Source organism: Ochotona princeps, chromosome 2, assembly GCF_030435755.1.
Source record: "Ochotona princeps isolate mOchPri1 chromosome 2, mOchPri1.hap1, whole genome shotgun sequence".
Classification (NCBI taxonomy): Eukaryota; Metazoa; Chordata; class Mammalia; order Lagomorpha; family Ochotonidae; genus Ochotona; species Ochotona princeps.
The window spans coordinates 18,015,569-18,033,497 of NC_080833.1; the positions used below are offsets into that span (position 1 = coordinate 18,015,569).

Below are 17,929 nucleotides of genomic sequence, written 5' to 3' on the forward strand. Positions count from 1 at the left end.
TTATTTATTTAAAAAGGCAGAGTTACCAAGAGGGCAAGATAGAGTCCTTTCATCCATTGGCTCACTCCCCAAATGACTGCAATATCCAGGGCTGGGCCGAGCTGGCACCAGAAGCCTGTGACACCTTTCTAGGTCTCCCATGTGGACGACAAGGAGCCGAGCGTCTGGACCATCTTCTGCTGCCTTCTCAGGCTCATCAGCAGAGAGCTGGATGAGAAGTGGAGTAGCCAGGACCCCTCAGCACTGCAAGCAGCTGCCTCACCCACTGTACCTGTCCTGGCCTGCTTACTCCAAACTCCAGACAGACTGAAATACCCGAGTTAGAATCTTGGTTATACTGGGTGAATTTGCAGGATTGGGAGTGATTCTTCATATCCAGTGATGAGAAATTTACCCCTGTCACCCACAGCAGTCTTCCATCTTATTTTTAGTGGAAAGAATTATGCATGCAAGGGGTGTTTCCACAGCAGGGCTGGGCCTGCGGTCAGCAGCCCCGACTGAGGGTGAGGAATGTTGGGGTCCCAGCGGTTCCCCAGCCAGAAGCTTTGGGAACCAGGCAAGGCCCACGAGGGTAGAGAACCTGCCCGGGCAGTGTCTTCTGACCGGGAAGGCCTCCCTGCAGCATTTTCCTTCCCGTCAATGCCGCATTTCATTTGAAATTGCAGCTGAATGCAAAGGTCTTCCCTCTTGCCTAATGCACCTCTTAATTTGCCTCTCCCTCTGCTATTACTTGTCTTCATAAAGCGTTTTCCATGAAAGACCCGCGCTGCACAATGGTGCTGTGCCCTGGGTTAAGTTTAACAGAAGTCCCCGAGAGACGAAATCCCAGGAGGGAAATGTGAAGGCCCATGTCTGGGAGCACCTGCCAGAGGGGGCGCACGTTTCTAGAGACATCTGCTGCCTGCCGTGGCTTTGTAGGGCCACGCGTCAACGTCTGTGTGACTGGTAGGCTCACTTGGGTATCCACATCCGAGTTAGGTGTGTGAGTATGTTGGGGCCTCTGCCTGCACACTGCACTTGTGCACAGAGGCTCAAGTGGCCCCAATGTCACCTGCCGTGTGCACACAGCCTAATGCTCTCTTTTGCTCTTCCCCTGGTTGATGTCCCTCCCTGTCCCACCAGGACTCCTAGTCCCGACTGGAACTGTAGGGAACGGATGACAGAACCGTGGGTCCTGGGGACAGTGCCTCTGCCAGACCAACGGGGCCACAGTATCTGGGCTTGGCCCTAGCCACCCGTGCCCCTTCTTTAGCTCTGAGAACCCTGGGGGCAACTCCCAGGGCGCGGGCCTCCCGCTCCGCCACAATCCTGGTCTGGCACCGAGGGGGCGGCAGGAGTCCTCGCGCGATGGTCAAGGCACACACCGCCCCCTCCCCGACTAGCCCTTGTTTTCAGTCCGAGCAGTGCGGGCGGGCGTTGGGTTGGGGAGGGGGTTCTCGGTGGCTCCCAGGCCAGCAGAGGCTGGGCAGTAACCAATGGGCGGCTGGGACCCAACGGGGATCCCTCCGAGGCAGCCAATGACCTCGCTCTGCTCTCCATCCCCCCCGCACCCCGCCCTCGCCAGCCCCGCGCAGCTGGACCATTGGTGCCGGTGGGATGGAGGGGGGGTCTGCGCGCTCGGCGCGGGGCTGCGGGAGGGGGCGTGGCCGGCGGGCGTGGCCGGCGGGGGCGGGGCCGCGGGCGCTGTCGCAGTGAAAGCCCGGGCGGCGGCGGGTGTGCGCGCGTGCGGGACGCAGGCTCAGCAGCCGCGGCGGCTCAGCCTGCGGCGGCGGCGGCAGCCCGTCTGGAGCGGCCGCAGCGAGGACGCCAGCTGCAGCGGGGGAGGTGCAAGCAAGGGCTGCGCGTTGCGCCGAGCCGGCGGGCGCCGGGAACAGGTGATCCTAGCGGGAGCCCCGAGCCCCGCCGAGTTGGCCGGGGCGGGAACCCGCTCTTGCCCGGTGCAGCTGCAGCTGCCCAACGCGGGGCTGAGCGCCCGGCTCTCCTCCCGGCTCGGAGGATCGGGGCAGCTCTTTGGTTTGCGTAGCCTCGGGAAGCACCCCTTCCCTCCCGGGCTCGATCCCCGCAAGGCCAGTGAAGTGCGGGTTCCGGGGGTGCTCGGGCCCTCGGCCGCTCCCCCGCCGAGCAAAGTTGTGGACGTGTTCCGAGAGCCGCGCCGGGGCGCTGCCGCGACTCGGCCGCCCGCGCCCCGAGCCGGCCCCCCTCTGCGAAGTACCTCAGCCACGGAAACTTTGGGAGCGGGCGAGAGCGGGAGCGAGGCCGGGGGTCGGGGCCTGCGGACGGCCCTGGGCGCGGCGGCCGGGATGTGACGGCCCCGGCGCGGCCGGCGCGCGGGAAGGCGCGGGCTCGGCGGGCTCGGCGGGCGCCGGGCGCGGCGGGAGGGGCTGCGGCGCGCGCTGACGGACGGCTGCCGGGCCCGGCGCCTGAGGACCGGCTCCGGAGTCGCTCAAGTTCGGGGCACGGTGGGCGGGCGGCCTCGGCGGGCCGAGCCCTTCGCGGACACGTGCCTACTGGCCGAGGGCCTCCGGGGGCCGGGAGGGCGGCGCCAGGCCCCCAGCCCCCGTGGCCAGCCACCATGCTTTTGAGGAAAGTGCCGGGCTTCTCGCCGGCTTCCTTGTGGGGGCTGCGGCTGCCGCAGAAGTTCCTCTTCCTCCTCTTCCTGTCGGGCCTCGTCACCCTGTGCTTCGGGGCCCTCTTCCTGCTGCCCCACTCCTCTCGCCTCAAGCGCCTTTTCCTGCCTCCGCGGATCCAGCAGCCTGGCCTGGAGGTGGTGGCTGATCTGGCCAGCCACCCCCTGGCTCGCGAGCAGGAGCCGCCTCCCAACCCGGTTCCTGCGGCCCCTGCACCGAGCGACGATGACCCCAGCGGCCAGTCCAGCAGCCGGCGCAAGAAAGGTTGGTCTCGCCGCCAGTGGCCCACTGTGGCGTCCAGGCGCCAGGAGGACCGCGTCCCGTTCAGCTTCGACTTCAACGCCTTCCGAAGTCGCCTCCGCCACCCGGTCCTGGGGAGCAGGGCAGATGAGAAGGGGGAATCCTGGAGCCCAGTGCGAGCCCAGAGAGAGAAAATCAAGGAGGTAAGTTTCCCGCGACGAAGTGGAGCCCTCCTCGTGTTCCTTGGCACTGCCCCTGAGCCCCGGTAAACCCTAGGCCCTCCAACCTGCGCGCTTTCCTCGCCCTGTCCCCCCCCCCCAGGGTGGGACCTACTGCCCACCCCCCGGACTCGGGTCTTTTCTGTCCTGTCCCCAGTCCCGTTGGCCTCCAGTGCTTCCTTGGAGTTACTGGTGAGAGTGGAGCTGGGGGCTGTTCACAGGCACCCCCTCTTTGCCTCTGTAGACACAGAGCCATCTGCCACAGGCTTTCATCGGTGGGCCTCTTGAGTCTTGGCTTCCTCAGAACCCCTGCGTGGGGACTTGGAAACCCAGGTTTATGTCCTGTGCCTGATGTTGTAAGCTAGCCGGCAGCCCACTGGGTAGGGGCGTCCTGCCCTCTTGTTGACCGTGATTGTGAGTGTGGGAACAGCCGGGCGTGCGTGTGGTGCGGGGAGGAAGGAGCAGTGGGGTAGGGGGGTGATGTTCCCGGAGCTCTGAGGGTATCGGCTTCCTGGAGCAGTTCTTGGACCTGTTCCCTGTGCAGCTGCAGCCAGGGAGGGGTGTAGAAGGAGCAGCTTGAGTCTTAGTTTAAGAAGTCGAAAGCAAGCCTCTAAGCATGGCTTGGAGTCCGTAGCCAGCTGAGGGACCGCTGTGTCCCATGTAGCTGCTGGACCCCCTGTTGCAGCCTGCTGGTGGGATTTGTGTCCAGCAGTGCCAAGGGGGCTGCAGTGACACCCCCGGCCACGAGGGGGCTGTGGGCGAGCAGTGGTCCCTGTTCTGCTGCCTAGGAGCCAGGAGGATGCTGTGCCCTGCCGGTTGACCCAGAAGGCAGGAGCTGCCCGGTCTGGACTTCTTGGTTTGCTGCAGAGCAGTCAGCAGGGCTGTCCTGGTTGCCAGGGCATGCATGCGGCTGGGATCAGGACCTGCGTGGCTGAGACCTACTAAGCAGGGCCAGTGGAGAGTTCCATTGCCCCCTTATCCTTATCTTAACTACCCACACTCTTGCTTATCACTGCTGTTGCCCAGCTGTTCTGTGTTAAGCCCTGTTGGGGGACTCTTAACTGGCAGCCACAGGGGATTTTGTGAAAGATCAGATGCCACAGAAGAGCAGGAGTCCTTGGTTGTGTGTGCGAGTGTGTGCTTCAAATGCTTGTTGCAGTTGCAAAGGTGTGTTGTAGCCCGGACCTTGCAGCAGCTAAGCAGGGGGATGCTGGCTGTGTTGCTGGGAGCAGGTGTGCTGTGGAGACTTGCCTGGCCCACCAGTCGCCTCCTTCTCAAAGCTGTCCCTGAGCATTAGGAGCTCAGTAGAAGCCCCGCTGGATCCCTAGGCAGGCAGGAATCCTTGTGAAGGTGCATCCATGCTGTTTTTCATGGGGTCTGCGAAGCCGCCATCATGATTTCGCCGAAGGTTCCCTAAAAGGATGAAGGGTGAAGTACTCTCCTCCTTGGAAGAGGGACCGCCCACATTCACATGCAGATGCGTGACCCATTTCTGAAGGTCTGGCCTGGGAGCTAGCGCAGGAGAGGTGGGCCAGGTCAGGAAGCACTTGGCTTTCCCATTCTAGGTAAAGACAACCTTCCTTGCCAGCAGAGGCTGGGGCTGGTGGTTTGTCACTGCGGTGGGGGCGGGGAGGAGGAGGTGTGAGTACTGTGTTTTGCAGGTGGGTGTAAGCTAAAGACAAGGCCTGGGAGGAGAGCTACTCTGGTTGCCAAATACACGAAGCTTTCCAACTCCTTGCACTGTCAGTAGTAGCTGGAGGAGGTGTGCGGCTAGTGCTGGGTGAGCCCTCTCTTGCTAACTCTCCCCAGGGGAGGGGGTTGCTGGTGCTGCACTATTAGGATTTGAAGCACACTGCCTCTTTAAAACTTCTTGAATTTGACCTCCCCCTATTCGACCTGGAAAATATGGGGCTGAGTATTCAGCTTGGATTGTTAACACAGGTGTTCTTTCTACCCCACCGTCCTACGTGAGGGACTGTCCAAGGCCGCTGCCCCGTGTGTGTGTGTCTGTCTTTAGTCCCTTGCAGTGCACAAGTCGGTGTCGAGCCCTCAGGGAGATTGTGTTAGAGGGATGCTGCCTTCGTGGAGGGTCTGTTGCTTTCCTCAGGTTTCTTTCCACACATGGATGGGTTAGACTTTAGGAACCCCAGGCGAGCTAGCGTCAGCTAGAAAGAGCCCTGTGCTTACAAGTTGAGGTTTTGAAAGCGAAAATGAGCAGAGAGAGAGAGAGAGAAAGAGAGAGAACTGGATGCCTAGGCTGTACTCCCCAAGGTGTCTGTCACATTCTAGTTGGTGAGGTAGCATGAGGTTTGTGCTGGTAACACACGAGTCTCTGAAACTGCATGTGTGTACTGGGAAACACAGTTGCTGGAGCCACCGAGTTCTCTTCACTGAAACCTTGATGGACAGGGGAAACTCAAAGATCAGGGGCTGGAGTTGCAGTTGAACTGTCTGACTTAGAGCAAGCTGCTTCTTGGAAAAGAGGCTGAGAGACACATGCTGCAGCTGCTGTTTCTTCAGTGTCCTGGCAGCTGCACAGTGTTGGCACCTGTTTCCACCCTTCTACTAGCCCTGTGAAATCTGGGGGGCATACAGTTGTGGTGGGGGAGAGAAGGTGCATGTAGTGGTGGGGTGGGAATGATGGGGCGATGTGGGTGATTGCCATTCTAGCCCTGGCATGTGCCCAGGAGTAGGGAATCGGGTGGCTGATGAAGTTCATTGCTGCTGTTGCCCATATTGAACTTTGGAGATGGCGTGAACCCCTCAGCTTGGGGTTGTGAAGAGAGAAGGTGCCAGCTAGAATGCAGAGGGGTGCAGGCTTCCTTTTTTGTTTTTTTCTTAAAGATTTTATTTATTTTATTACAAAATCAGATATACAGAGAGGAGGAGAGACAGAGAGGAAGATCTTCCGTCCGATGATTCACTCCCCAAGTGAGCCACAATGGCCGGTGCTATGCCGATCTGAAGCCGGGAACCAGGAACCTCTTCTGGGTCTCCCACATGGGTGCAGGGTCCCAATGCATTGGACCGTCCTCAACTGCCTTCCCAGGCCACAAGCAGGGAGCTGGATGGGAAGTGGAGCTTCCGGGATTAGAACCGGCGCCCATATGGGATCCCGGGGCTTTCAAGGCGAGGACTTTAGCCACTAGGCCACGCCGCCGGGCCCAGGCTTCCTTTTCAGAGCCAAGGATCTATGAGGGAAGGAGGAACCACAGGCCTGGGTGCAGTTCTTAGGGGTTTGGATTCAGAATGACTTTCTCAGCTATGCCAAGAATTGGCCCTGTGTGAGTATGGCTTGTCAGGGTTTCAGTGCAGTGGAAGAAATCAGTCCATCCTGGAACCTTCTAGTAATAGGTATTGTTGCTCCCATGGGCAGCCTCTGTTATTCCCTCCAGGAAAGGTAGTTGGTGTGTTTGTTGTTTAAAGGAATGGGGCAGTGAAGCCATGATTCCTGAGCTGGATTGCCCAGAGCCCCCCAGGGGGCTTTTGGGCCAGTCATGCCAAGGGCCTGAGTTTGGAGTACAGAGTGGGTAAGAAGAAAGGGAGTCAACTTCCATCCGCAACTGCCCAGAGCCTCGATGTACCACTCTGTGCAGCAGGCCTACTGGGAGTCTGACTCGCTCCTCAATCAGCTCGGCTCATCGCTGGACCTCGCCATCTGGTGAGCCCAGAGTCGGCTGTTCTGCAGGCTCGCCTCTGCCCTCTGCTCTCGCTTGGGTACAATTTTGTTTATGGGCTTGCCCAAGGCTGCACCTACAAGGTATAAGCTAACAGATATGGTTGTTGGCACCTAGAATTTCTTTAAGATTTATTTTTGTTGGAAAGGCAGATCGGATTTACATAGAGGAGAGAAAGATCATCCATCCACTGGTTCATCCCCCAAATGGCCAGAGCTGAACCAGTCTGAAGCCAGGAGCTAGGAGCTTCTTTTGCATCTCCCACATGGGTGCAGGGTCCCAAGGATTTGGGTTATCCTCGACTGCTTTCCCAGCCACAGCTGGGAAGTGGAGCAGCTGGGACACACACCGGTGCCCATAGGGGATTATAACGCCTGCAGGTGGAGGATTTTGCGTTTGAGTCATTGTGCTGGGCCCCAACACCTGGAATTGTAAGGAGGCTCAGAGTGCGGCTGCAGTCACGTGTTAGGGGTCCAGCAGCTAAGTGACCCAATCAAGAAGACTTTCAGAGATTGTTGTTATTTTTCCAAGTGCAAAGCTGACCCAATGGGAAAGGGGAGGTGGCACCCTTGAGTAAAGGCTCTCTTTCCTGGAGGCTGCCTTGAGTTACTGGAGTGCCTACCACTTGCGGGAAGCGCCCCAGCTCTTTTCCCTGCATCGGTTGTGTTGAGTCTCCTGGACAAGATGAGTGGTGAATGTCTGAATCAGGCATCTGGCTTTTTAAAATTTATTTCTTGCAGAGAGAAGGAGAGACAGAGAGAAAGATCTTACATCTGCTGGTTCACTGCCCAAGTGATCACAATGGCCAGAGCTGTGCCGGTCCACAACCTGGAGCTTCCTGCAGATCTGCCACATGGCTTCAGGGTCCCAAGACTTTGAACTGTCCTCTGGCGCTTTCCCAGACCACAGGCAAGGAGCTGGAAGGGAAGTGGAGTAGCTGGGATATGAACTGGTGCCTATATGGAATCTAGCATGTGGCAAGGTGAGGATTTTAGCCACTAGGCTAGCATGCTGGGCCCTGAAACAAGCATCTTGGTAAATGATCATTGCTCCCCATTAAAGGGATGGTTCATCATGTGTAGTTTTTCTGTACATCTGATTTATTGTCACTGGTGCCAGGGACAGGTGGGAAAATGAAAAGGCCTTGTGTTCTTGATGTACGTGACTGTGAGCTCGTGAGATGTTCAGGATGATTAGTATTAGGCATAGCTTGGATTTGAGGGCTTTCCTGGGAAGAACTCTGAGTTGCAAATCCATTGACGGGCCATCCTTTTCTTCCCGTCTTCCCGCTTGCTCAGTTTCTGTCTTGTCCTGCTTAAGTTGCCTTTCGCCTAGGAAGGGACTGACCTGAGATAACTGGACAGGTTTGTCCTCAGCTGTTCACCTGTGCCTTCCCTAGGACTGAGCACTGCGGTTGGAGTGAAGCTGAGAAGTGGTCCCTGCCGGCTCAGGCAGCGTAACGCCTGCAGGGCGGCTGATCTGTGCTTTCATCTGGATTTGCACCGTCACTTGGAAGTGTGCCAGCAGCCGTCGGTTCTCAGGCCTCATGTCCTTAACTCCGTGTTTTGTGTTGAGGCTAGAAACAAATAGAACGATAATGTTTAAGAGCCAGTTGCTTATTTCACAGTACCGTTGGGGGGTAAGAATATAGATTCCCTTGTGGTTTTCCCAGAGTGACTGATTTACATCCAAGTTCAAGAAATGCCTTTTTTCTAGCTTTCCCGGAAGACTGATCCATTACTCTGCCAAAAATAAATATTGTGATGTATATCAGGCGTACTTTGCTCAAAGGGAATTACATCTTCTCTCTTATGGAAAAAAATATATCAGACTTACCGGTTGTTAAGCTTGCCAATCTAGGTGGGTGCCCAGCGTTGCTGAGTGCTGCCTGTGGCTTGGGGAAGACATCTCTCTCTGCATTGAGTGTGTGCTGTGGGAGGTGTTGGGGTCTTCGGCAAGATCATTCCTCCTGCCTCTCATTGGTCAAATCAGGAAAATCACATCAAGGGAGGGATGGACGTGGGAGTTGGGAATGCAGTTGCCCTGGTGGATTCTGGGTATCACGTTACTTGAATACAAGGGCCATGCATGGAGCATGGATAATTGTTAGGAACCAGAGGTGATAGCGATGATTGCAGTTCTGTGCAGCTGCAGCCCAGACAGACCCGGTTCACTGAAACAAGAGCCCTGGTTCTGACCTTGGGCGAGGACCTTGGTGCATGAGTTTGTACGCTTTGGGAGAAAGAAATAACAGATTATTCTGACTCTGTGTTTCCATGGCAGGTGACAGGAAGAAACCAAATGGAAGACTCCTCAAAGAGTCTTGAGGACTGGAGGGCCCCGTCTCCCTCCCTTCCCTAAGGGGTCCCAGGCGCAGCCCAGACAGTGTAGTTTTTGGTATTCCTAAGTTGAGGGTCGCCTCAGCAGAGGTGGCTGTACGTCAGCCTTGTGTTGGCAGCTCCACCCGCCAAGGAGATGCTGAGAAACCACAGGAAGCGCAGCCATGGTCTTCAGTGTGGTGGCTTGCAGGTGTCTGCTGCCTTCTAAGGCTGAGGTTGGGAGCTCCCCACACTTGGCAGCCAGAGCAGCACTCTTCCTACCGTGTCTGTTAACTCCAAGACATCCTTAATTAAAGGCTAAAGCCAGGGCACTTGTCCATCTGTGTCAGTGTGGGCCCGTTAGCGTAACCCTTACATAAGAAATTTCGGCATATTGATCTGTACTCTCCCTGATAGAGAATTGTGCTTTTTATCCAGCATCCTCTGGGAGTCAGCCACATTGCCAGTTAGCTTTCTAGGCAAACAATTTTCACTCAACAGAGTTGTTTCCAGTGGCCCAGTAGTAGTGCCGTGGGGGTGGCTGGGTCCAGGTCCTTGGTTCCAACATCAGAAAGAATTTGAGGACAAGACGTAGGTAAAAGTTGGTAGAGAAGCAAGTTTTATGTGCACGCAAAGGCAGAGCACACACTCAAGGACTGTGGGTCTGCTCAAGAGAAAGCTGCTCAGTGAGATGCCAACGCACCCGTTTACATGAGTTAGTCATAAGGGGTAGAGTGTGGGGCAGAACCTGCCCTTCCTTGGAAATCTCAATAGTGCTTCATGGGCATAGGGGTTCAGCCACGATACCACAGGTCGTGGTAGGGATGGAGCTAGCAGAGCCGTGGTTTCATGGAAGCTGTGGATTTCCACTATGTAGGGGTGGGGAGTGTTTGGACCTAGCAGGCAGGGCTGCAGGGCAGGGCTGTGACTCCAGCACCTCCTTGCTAGCTGCCTGCTACCCGCGTCATCTTTCCCTGTCTGAGGTTTTCATCTCTTCATCCCTATGGGAGGTTGGGAGGTGGGGAAGGTCTGTTTGCTGTGATGTCTTCCTGCTGTGTCATGTCAGGGCATCCATGGTCCCTGCGTAGCCAGGGAAGGAGAATTCTCTGCTGACTGCTGTGGAAGAGTTATTTGGTTAAGTGTGAGCAGTGGCTGGAGGCCCTCGTGACCCTCAGCGTTGCACAAGACTGTTGGATTCTGGAAGAGATAAATGTGACCATTAGGATGTGTGTAGATGAGCCAGAAAGAAGCCAAGGTGAGAACCGTGTTGGAGAAGAGAAAATAGTTTTTGCTTCTTCCCAGGTGGTGGAAGCCAGGGTGATTGTCTTTGCCGAGGTCATGTAAGTATTAGTGTGGTCCACTCAAGAAAACGTGTCTTTCTATGAACACCTGAGTTGACCTAAAGAAATAAGAAGATTAATCAATATATGTGAGAGAAAATCAACATGAATGTGGTACAGATGGCTTAGAATCACCCCTTAAAATATTTTCATCCTGGTGATAACTCCGAGTTCACTGAACCTGCTTCGTTGCAGGCATAAAGAGTTGCAGAGGAAGGAGCACTCATGGTTTCTATTACGCCGTCCGTTCTAGGTGATCATGGTGACCCGGAGGCGGCCTTCGCGGCTTGGCCGGTTTTTCCCTACCCAGGCTCTATTGAGTCTCGTTGTCAACAATGGGATCCAGGGGTTATTTATTAATACAAAACTTAGTCAGTACTGAACAATTTCTAAATAAAAATGTCATATAACAGCAGAGCTTCAAAATGTGCTGAATTAGATAATCCCTAACTGCCTTTAAACAATTTTATTTTTAGCAGCACTGCTAAGAGGCTGTGCTGTTTTTCGAGCTGCGACTATAGGTTGTAAGCTTCATGGAAACTGTGTCATTGAAAGGCAAAACAGTTTCCTTTTCTCCAGTGATAGAGAACATTGATCTTCTAGTCCTCAGAGTTGGTGTTCACCTCTCTGGTAGCTGTTTCTGCTTAAGGTGCTTGATGAAGACCCTGTGTAGGGGCTGCTGGCTCCAGCAGATGCCTGGTTGGTGTCCTGGCTGCTCCGCTTCTGATCCAACTCCCTGCTGAAGCACCCATGGGGCACGGGAGATGGCTCATAGGGGAGACCTGGTTGGGGTTCTGAGCTCCTGGCTTTGGACAGCCCAGCCCCAGCTGTTGTGGCCATTTGGAGATTGAGCCAGGGGATAAAAAGATCTCCTCTGTAACCTTGCCTTTCCAGTGAATACATTTTTGTAAGAACAGTATGTGTTGTATGTTTCTGTTTATATGTATGTAATGGCTAAAACCCCAACTTAATAAAATATTTCATTAGAATCCCAGTCCTTTTGTTGTCCTTGAAATTAAACATTTTGTTGGCAATAAATAAGATTTTAGGATCTGGTGATAACTACACTCCCATGAAAATGTTTTAGTGAGAATAAGTCTGCAAAATTCACTGCTTTAAAAAGCAAATGTATTATTCACAAATGAGGAATCTAAGTGCTCTGCTTTTAATGCCTGAGCAGTACTGATGAAACAAAGAGCTTTGAGATCATAGAAACAATGTGGTGTGTGGTTTAAAAGAAAGATGTATTTTATTTGAAAGGCAAGGTAAGTTAGGAGGATGGGAGAGAGAGCTCTTCCCTCTGCTGCTTTATTTACTAAATATGCACAATATCCAGTACCAGGTGAGGCTGAACCCAGGAGCTAGGAGCTCCATCTAGGCCTCTCATGTGGCTGGCAGCGCACAAGCATTTAACCCAGCCTAGGCTGCCCCCCAAGAACATTGGGAGGAAGCTGGATCAGAAGTGGAGTCACAGGGACTTGAATGAGGGATGCGGGGATCCCAAGTGGAAGCTTAACTCTTTGTGCTACAACACCCACCCGGATGTGATGATCATGGCTGTCAGTGGAAGATCCAAATTCATGAGATTTTCTAAAGTTCTTTCTGTATGTGGACATGAGTCCACATTCAGAAATAGATGACATTTAGATGACACCTTTACCTGCGACTGGAGATCGAACTGTTATATCTGTGACAAAACAGGAGGGTATTGGGTGTGTAAAGTTATGGAGAAGAACATGTATAGCAAACATTAGCCAAAGGCATTGCTGGTTAAATCTGTGGAGTATTCCACAAGATGTGAAGATCCTTTGAATCCCATAAGGTCTGTCATTTTTACGGTTAGCTTGCATATGGATCCAGATGGAGTTTTGCACCTAGTGCCAGGCAGAGATGGGGGTCGTTGTCTTTGATGTAGGTGTCTAGTTGTTTACACCATTTGTGGAAAACTTTTTCTGGATTGGATTGCTTTGATACTTTGTAATATCACATGTGGGTATCACTGGTGCTCCTATGGGATCCTGGCGCATTCAAGGCAAGGACCGCTAGGCTAGTATGCCGAGCCCTAAAGGATTTTTTACTTACATATTTAAGAAGCAAAATGAGAGGGCCCGGCATGTTAGCCTAGTAGCTAAAGTCTGCACCTTGCACGCACCAGGATCCTATAAGGGTGCCAGTTCTAATCCCAGTGGCTCCGCTTCCCATCCAGGTCTCTGCTTGTGGCCTGGGAAAGCAGTTGAGGACGGCCCAAAGCCTTGGGATTCTGCACCCGTGTGGGAGGCCCAGAGGAAATTCCTGGCTCCTGGCTTCAGTTCAGTTTAGCTGTGGCCATTGCAGCCACTTGGGGAGTGAATCAACGAAGAGAAGATTTTCCTCTCTCTCCCTCTTCTTCCTCTTTGTATATATGACTGTCCAATTAAAAAAAGAAAAAGAAAAGAAAGCCGAGTGAGATTAAGTGAGGGAAGGGGAGAAATTTTCCATCTGCTGGCTCACTCCCTAGGGGCCACGACAGCTATGTCTGGCCAGATCCAGAAGCTTGGAACTCATTCCTGGTTTCTCACATGGATGACGGGAGCCCAGATACTGGGGCCGGCATCACCTTTACAGGTGCACACCAGGAGCTGGAGTGGAAGTAGAGTAGCTCTGATAAGGGATGCTTGCAAGCAGCTTGACCTACAGCACCAGAATCCTGGTGCTTACAGAAGTGCCCTTCTGTTCCCAGCATGCCGAACATTGGAATTTTTTAAAAAGGTTTATTTTATTTTTATTGGAAAGTCAGATATACAGAGAGGAGGAGAGACGGAGAGGAAGGTCTGTCCGATGATTCAATCCCCAAGCAGCTGCAATTGCCAGAGCTGCGCCGATCCAAAGCCAGGAGCCCAGAGCTTCTTCCAAGTCCCTCGTATGGGTGCAGGGTCTTAAAGCTTTGGGCCGTCCTCCACTGCTTTTCCAGGCCACAAGCAGGGAGCTGGATGGGAAGCAGGGCCACTGGGATTAGAACTGGTGCTCATTTGGGATCCCAGCGTGTTCAAGCCGAGGACTTTAGTAGCTAGGCCACTGCACCGGGCCCTAGCATTGGAATTTTTAATCAAGAATGACATTGAGGGCCCGGTGGCGTGGCCTAGTGGCTAAGGTCCTCGCCTTGAACGTCCCGGGATCCCATATGGGCGCCAGTTCTAATCCCAGCAGCTCCACTTCCTATCCAGCTCCCTGCTTGTGGCCTGGGAAAGCAGTCGAGGACAGCCCAGGACTTTGGGACCCTGCACCCGCGTGGGAGACCTGGAGGAGGCTCCTGGTTCCTGACTTCGGATCGGCACAGCACCGACCGTTGCGGCTCACTTGGGGCGTGAATCATTGGACGGAAGATCTTCCTGTCTCTCCTCCTCTCTGTATATCTGACTTTGTAATAAAAATAAATAAATCTTAAAAAAAAAGAATGACATTGAACATTGTCAAATACTTTTTCTTCATCTGTGGAGCGTGATGTGGGTTTCCTCTTTACTTCTGTTAATATGATCAGTCATATTGATTTAAAGAGAATGTCAAGCTAAATGTGTGTTTTATTTTCTAATATTTTGTTAAGGATTTCGGCATTTGTAGTTAGGACGGATATTGCCCTCCAGCTTTGTTGTGAAGCCTTTGTCAGCATTCTGTCGGCCTCACAAAATGAGCTGAAAAGCGATCTTTTAATTCTGTCTCCTGAAAGAGTTTGTGGGACTTCAGTATTCTCTCTTGATGTTTGATAGAGTGTATCAGGAAACTCTGAGAAGAGGCCTAGTTAGTTGGGCAAGATGTTTTGAATTTCTAATTTAAGGGTATAATAAATAAAAGAGTCCGTAAAAATCATGGAAAATGGATTTACAAGTTAGGTTTATTTTCTTACCAGTTTTGGGGATTCCAAACAGTTTCCCCTGATTCATGAGTTGATAAGGCTGGCTGAAAAAGTCCCTGTATGGGACATCTGAGGTCACATGTGTGTCGTTATTTTCCTGAGCAGAGACTTGGAGCTGAAATGTCTAACATGGAAAATATAAATGTATTTTCCTCATGCAAAAGAATTTTGAAATCCATGTATATGAAGGGTCTTCAAAAGTTCATGAAACATGCATACTGTGAAAATACTTTTCACGGTTTTCAAGTCTTTTTGCATTCAAATAAAGTTAGCTTTAAAAAATGTATCTATTTTAGGGCCCGGCGGAGTGGCCTAGCGGCTAAAGTCCTCGCCTTGAAAGCCCCGGGATCCCATATGGGCGCCGGTTCTAGTCCCGGCAGCTCCACTTCCCATCCAGCTCCCTGCTTGTGGCCTGGGAAAGCAGTTGAGGACGGCCCAATGCAGTGGGACACTGCACCCGCGTGAGAGACCCGGAAAAGGTTCCTGGTTCCCGGCTTCGGATCGGCGCGCATCGGCCCGTTGCGGCTCACTTGGGGAGTGAATCATCAGATGGAAGATCTTCCTCTCTGTCTCTCCTCCTCTGTGTATATCTGGCTGTAATAAAATGAATAAATCTTTAAAAAAAAATGTATCTATTTTAGAGACAGGGAAGCACATGTCCAGACACACAGAGAACAACCTGCTACCCACTGTTTCACTCCATCTGCCTCTTTGCTTCCTAAATCTTGCGATGGTTGGGGCTAGGCCATAGCTGACACCGGGAGCCCAGGACTTAATCCAGGTCCCCTGCATGAGTGTCGGGAGTCAGTTATTGGATCCTCAGTTCTATCTCCCAGGGTTTGCATCAACTGAAAGCTGGAGTCCAGGGCCGAACTCAGCATTGAACCTGGATACTCTGTTACGAAACGCGGGCATCTTAATCACCTAGTCTGAACTACCATCCCTTCGTCTCATGTTATTTACATTTTTTAAATGAAATATTTTAGAATCTTTTTCTTGTGCTAATTTCTCTTTCAAGGAATTTGTCTAATTTATCCAAGTTACAATTTATCAGAAAGGAAGAGTTCTTAAGACTGGCATCTTCCTTTTATTGTTTGCAGTTGTCCCAAGTGGTACCGTAAATCTCTGTGACAAATGCCTGCCCATGTAGCTTTGTAGTAAAAGTGTATGTTTTAAACAGTGGGGCAGCAGGTTAAGCTGCTTGCAACACTGGGATCCCATATCAGTACAAGTGATTGTTTTAGTAATTAGAATTTTCAGCCCTGTCACAGTCGACCTAGAGATAATCCGTGAATTCACGTCTTACACAGATCTCTCACCGCTATGTAGTTCACTTACCCTCTCCCATGCTTCATTCTGTTATTGTCATCTATTTTGCTTCTGCATTGTTATGAACATCATAATAAAATGATGTGACTTTTGCTTTAAACAACTAGTTGTCTTAAAGAAATTAATAGGATCTTTTGTTTAACCCCATACTTAGGAATTTCTAATGTGCATTTCTTCTTGTATGTTTAATTTTTTTGAAGTCTTTTTATTTCCCTTTGGCCTAAAAAAAATCTAATCTTGATGCACCCCCCCCCTTTTTAAAGATTTATTTATTTTTAGTGGAAAGGCAGATATACAGAGAGCAGAGAGACAGAAAGGAAGATCTTCTGTCCAATGATTCACTCCCCAAGTGGCTGCAACAACTGGAGCTGAGCTAATCAAAAGCCAGGAGCCCAGAGCCGGGAGCCCGGAGCCCGGAGCCCGGAGCCCGGAGCCGGGAGCCTGGAGCCAGGAGCCTGGAGATCCATCTACGGCTCCCAGGTCAGTGCAGAGAGACCCAAGCACTTGAGCCATCCTCTGCTGCTTTCCCAGGCCCGTTATAGTTAGCAGGGAGCTGGATAGGAAGTAGAGCAGTCGGGACTAGAATCTGTGCCCCTAGGGGATGTAGGTGTTGCAAGCAGTGGCTGGTCCCTTCTTGCTTCTTACTTCTTGAAGTACGGTTTTCTGGGGACAAACTATTACAGGTTTTGTTTAGTAAAAATTGTTTCCTGCCTCTATTTTAAAAAGAGAATTTTGACTGGATGCGGGGTTTGAGGACGTCTAGTTGTTTGCTGGCACAGGAGAGCCAAGCCTTATTATGTGGTGGTTTCTGATGAACAGTTGCGGGCGTTCATGATCCCTGGCTTGTCAGGTCTTCGCTCCCTCGGGATGCCATTAAGGTTTTCTGTTTGTGCTCGGTGTGGGACAGTTGAGCTCTGCTGTGCTTGTGTGTGGTTCTTTTTTTATCCTCTGTGGGGTTTATTGAGCTTGCCTTGTTTGTGGGTTGGTATTTTTTGTTAGTTTAGTTTCTTCACTTTTTTTTTCTTCCCACCCATCTCTGTCTTTGACCCTCCGGGCGACATGTGCAGTATACTGTTGGGTATTGTTCTGGAGACCGGAGGCTGTTCAGACTTTCTTCCTAGTGTGGGTCTTTTGGATGAACCCAACTTGGAGTTCACAGAACTTTTGTCTGTAGGGTGTTGTCTGTTGTTGCATTTTTAATTTTGGGTAATTTTCATTTCTTGAACTTCGACTTGTGCCTGTTCATGGTTTTGTTTTTCGGAGATTGCTCAGGTGTTCAAAATTCATGTTTCCATGTTTTTCTGTAATTTCTTTTTTAAAAAATATTTATTATTTTTTTTGGAAAGTCAGATATAGGGCCCGGCGGCGTGGCCTAGCGGCTAAAGTCCTCGCCTTGAAAGCCCCGGGATCCCATATGGGCGCCGGTTCTAATCCCGGCAGCTCCACTTCCCATCCAGCTCCCTGCTTGTGGCCTGGGAAAGCAGTCGAGGATGGCCCAATGCATTGGGACCCTGCACCCGCGTGGGACACCTGGAAGAGGTTCCAGGTTCCCGGCTTCGGATCGACGCAGCACCGGCCGTTGCGGCTCACTTGGGGAGTGAACCATCGGACGGAAGATCTTCCTCTCTGTCTCTCCTCCTCTGTGTATATCTGGCTGTAATAAAATGAATAAATCTTTAAAAAAAAAAAAAGAAAGATATAAAGAGAGGAGGAGAGACAGAGAGGAAGATCTTCCGTCCGATGATTCACTCCCCAAGTTGCTGCAATGGCTGGAGCTGAGCGAATCTGAAGCCAGGAGTGAGCAGTTTTTCTGGGTCCCAAGGCCTTGGGCTGTCCTCGACTGCCTTCCCAGGCCACAAGCAGGGAGCTGGATGGGAAGTGAGGCTGCTGGGACACAAACCAGCATCCATATGGGATTCGAGCGTGTTCAAAGTGAGGACTTTAGCCACTAGGGTACGGTGCTGGGCCCTCTCTGTAATTTCAAGGGATGTTATATCACAGCTTTTCCCGCTACAATGAACACAAGTATTTAGGTATTTGAGTCAGTTGCACATGTGCACGTGCGTGCACACAGAGAATGTGAATGAGACCGAAGGAACGTGTGCCCACTCCCCTCCACTGGCTCACTCCCCAAGTGCCTACAGCAGCCAGGACTTCAGAGCCAGTGCTGGGGGCCAGGAACTCAATGTGGAACTCTCAGGCGACAGGGACCCAACGACAGGAGCCCTCACCTGCAGACTCCCTGGGTGCAGATTGGTAGGAAGTACCAAGAGTGGAGCTAACGCTTGAGC

At 52.3% G+C, this 17,929-nt stretch overlaps 1 protein-coding gene across 1 annotated transcript in view; it reads left to right on the forward strand.

Annotated features, from left to right (window-relative positions):
- Positions 1-1,717: 1,717 nt before the first annotated feature.
- Positions 1,718-17,929, forward strand: part of MAN1C1 (mannosidase alpha class 1C member 1) — a 128,717-nt gene continuing 112,505 nt past the window's right edge. The window contains exon 1 of the mRNA XM_012929028.2: positions 1,718-3,070. Coding sequence (XP_012784482.2) covers positions 2,573-3,070 — 498 coding nt within the window. The 5' untranslated portion in view covers positions 1,718-2,572. The remainder of the gene's footprint in view (positions 3,071-17,929) is intronic.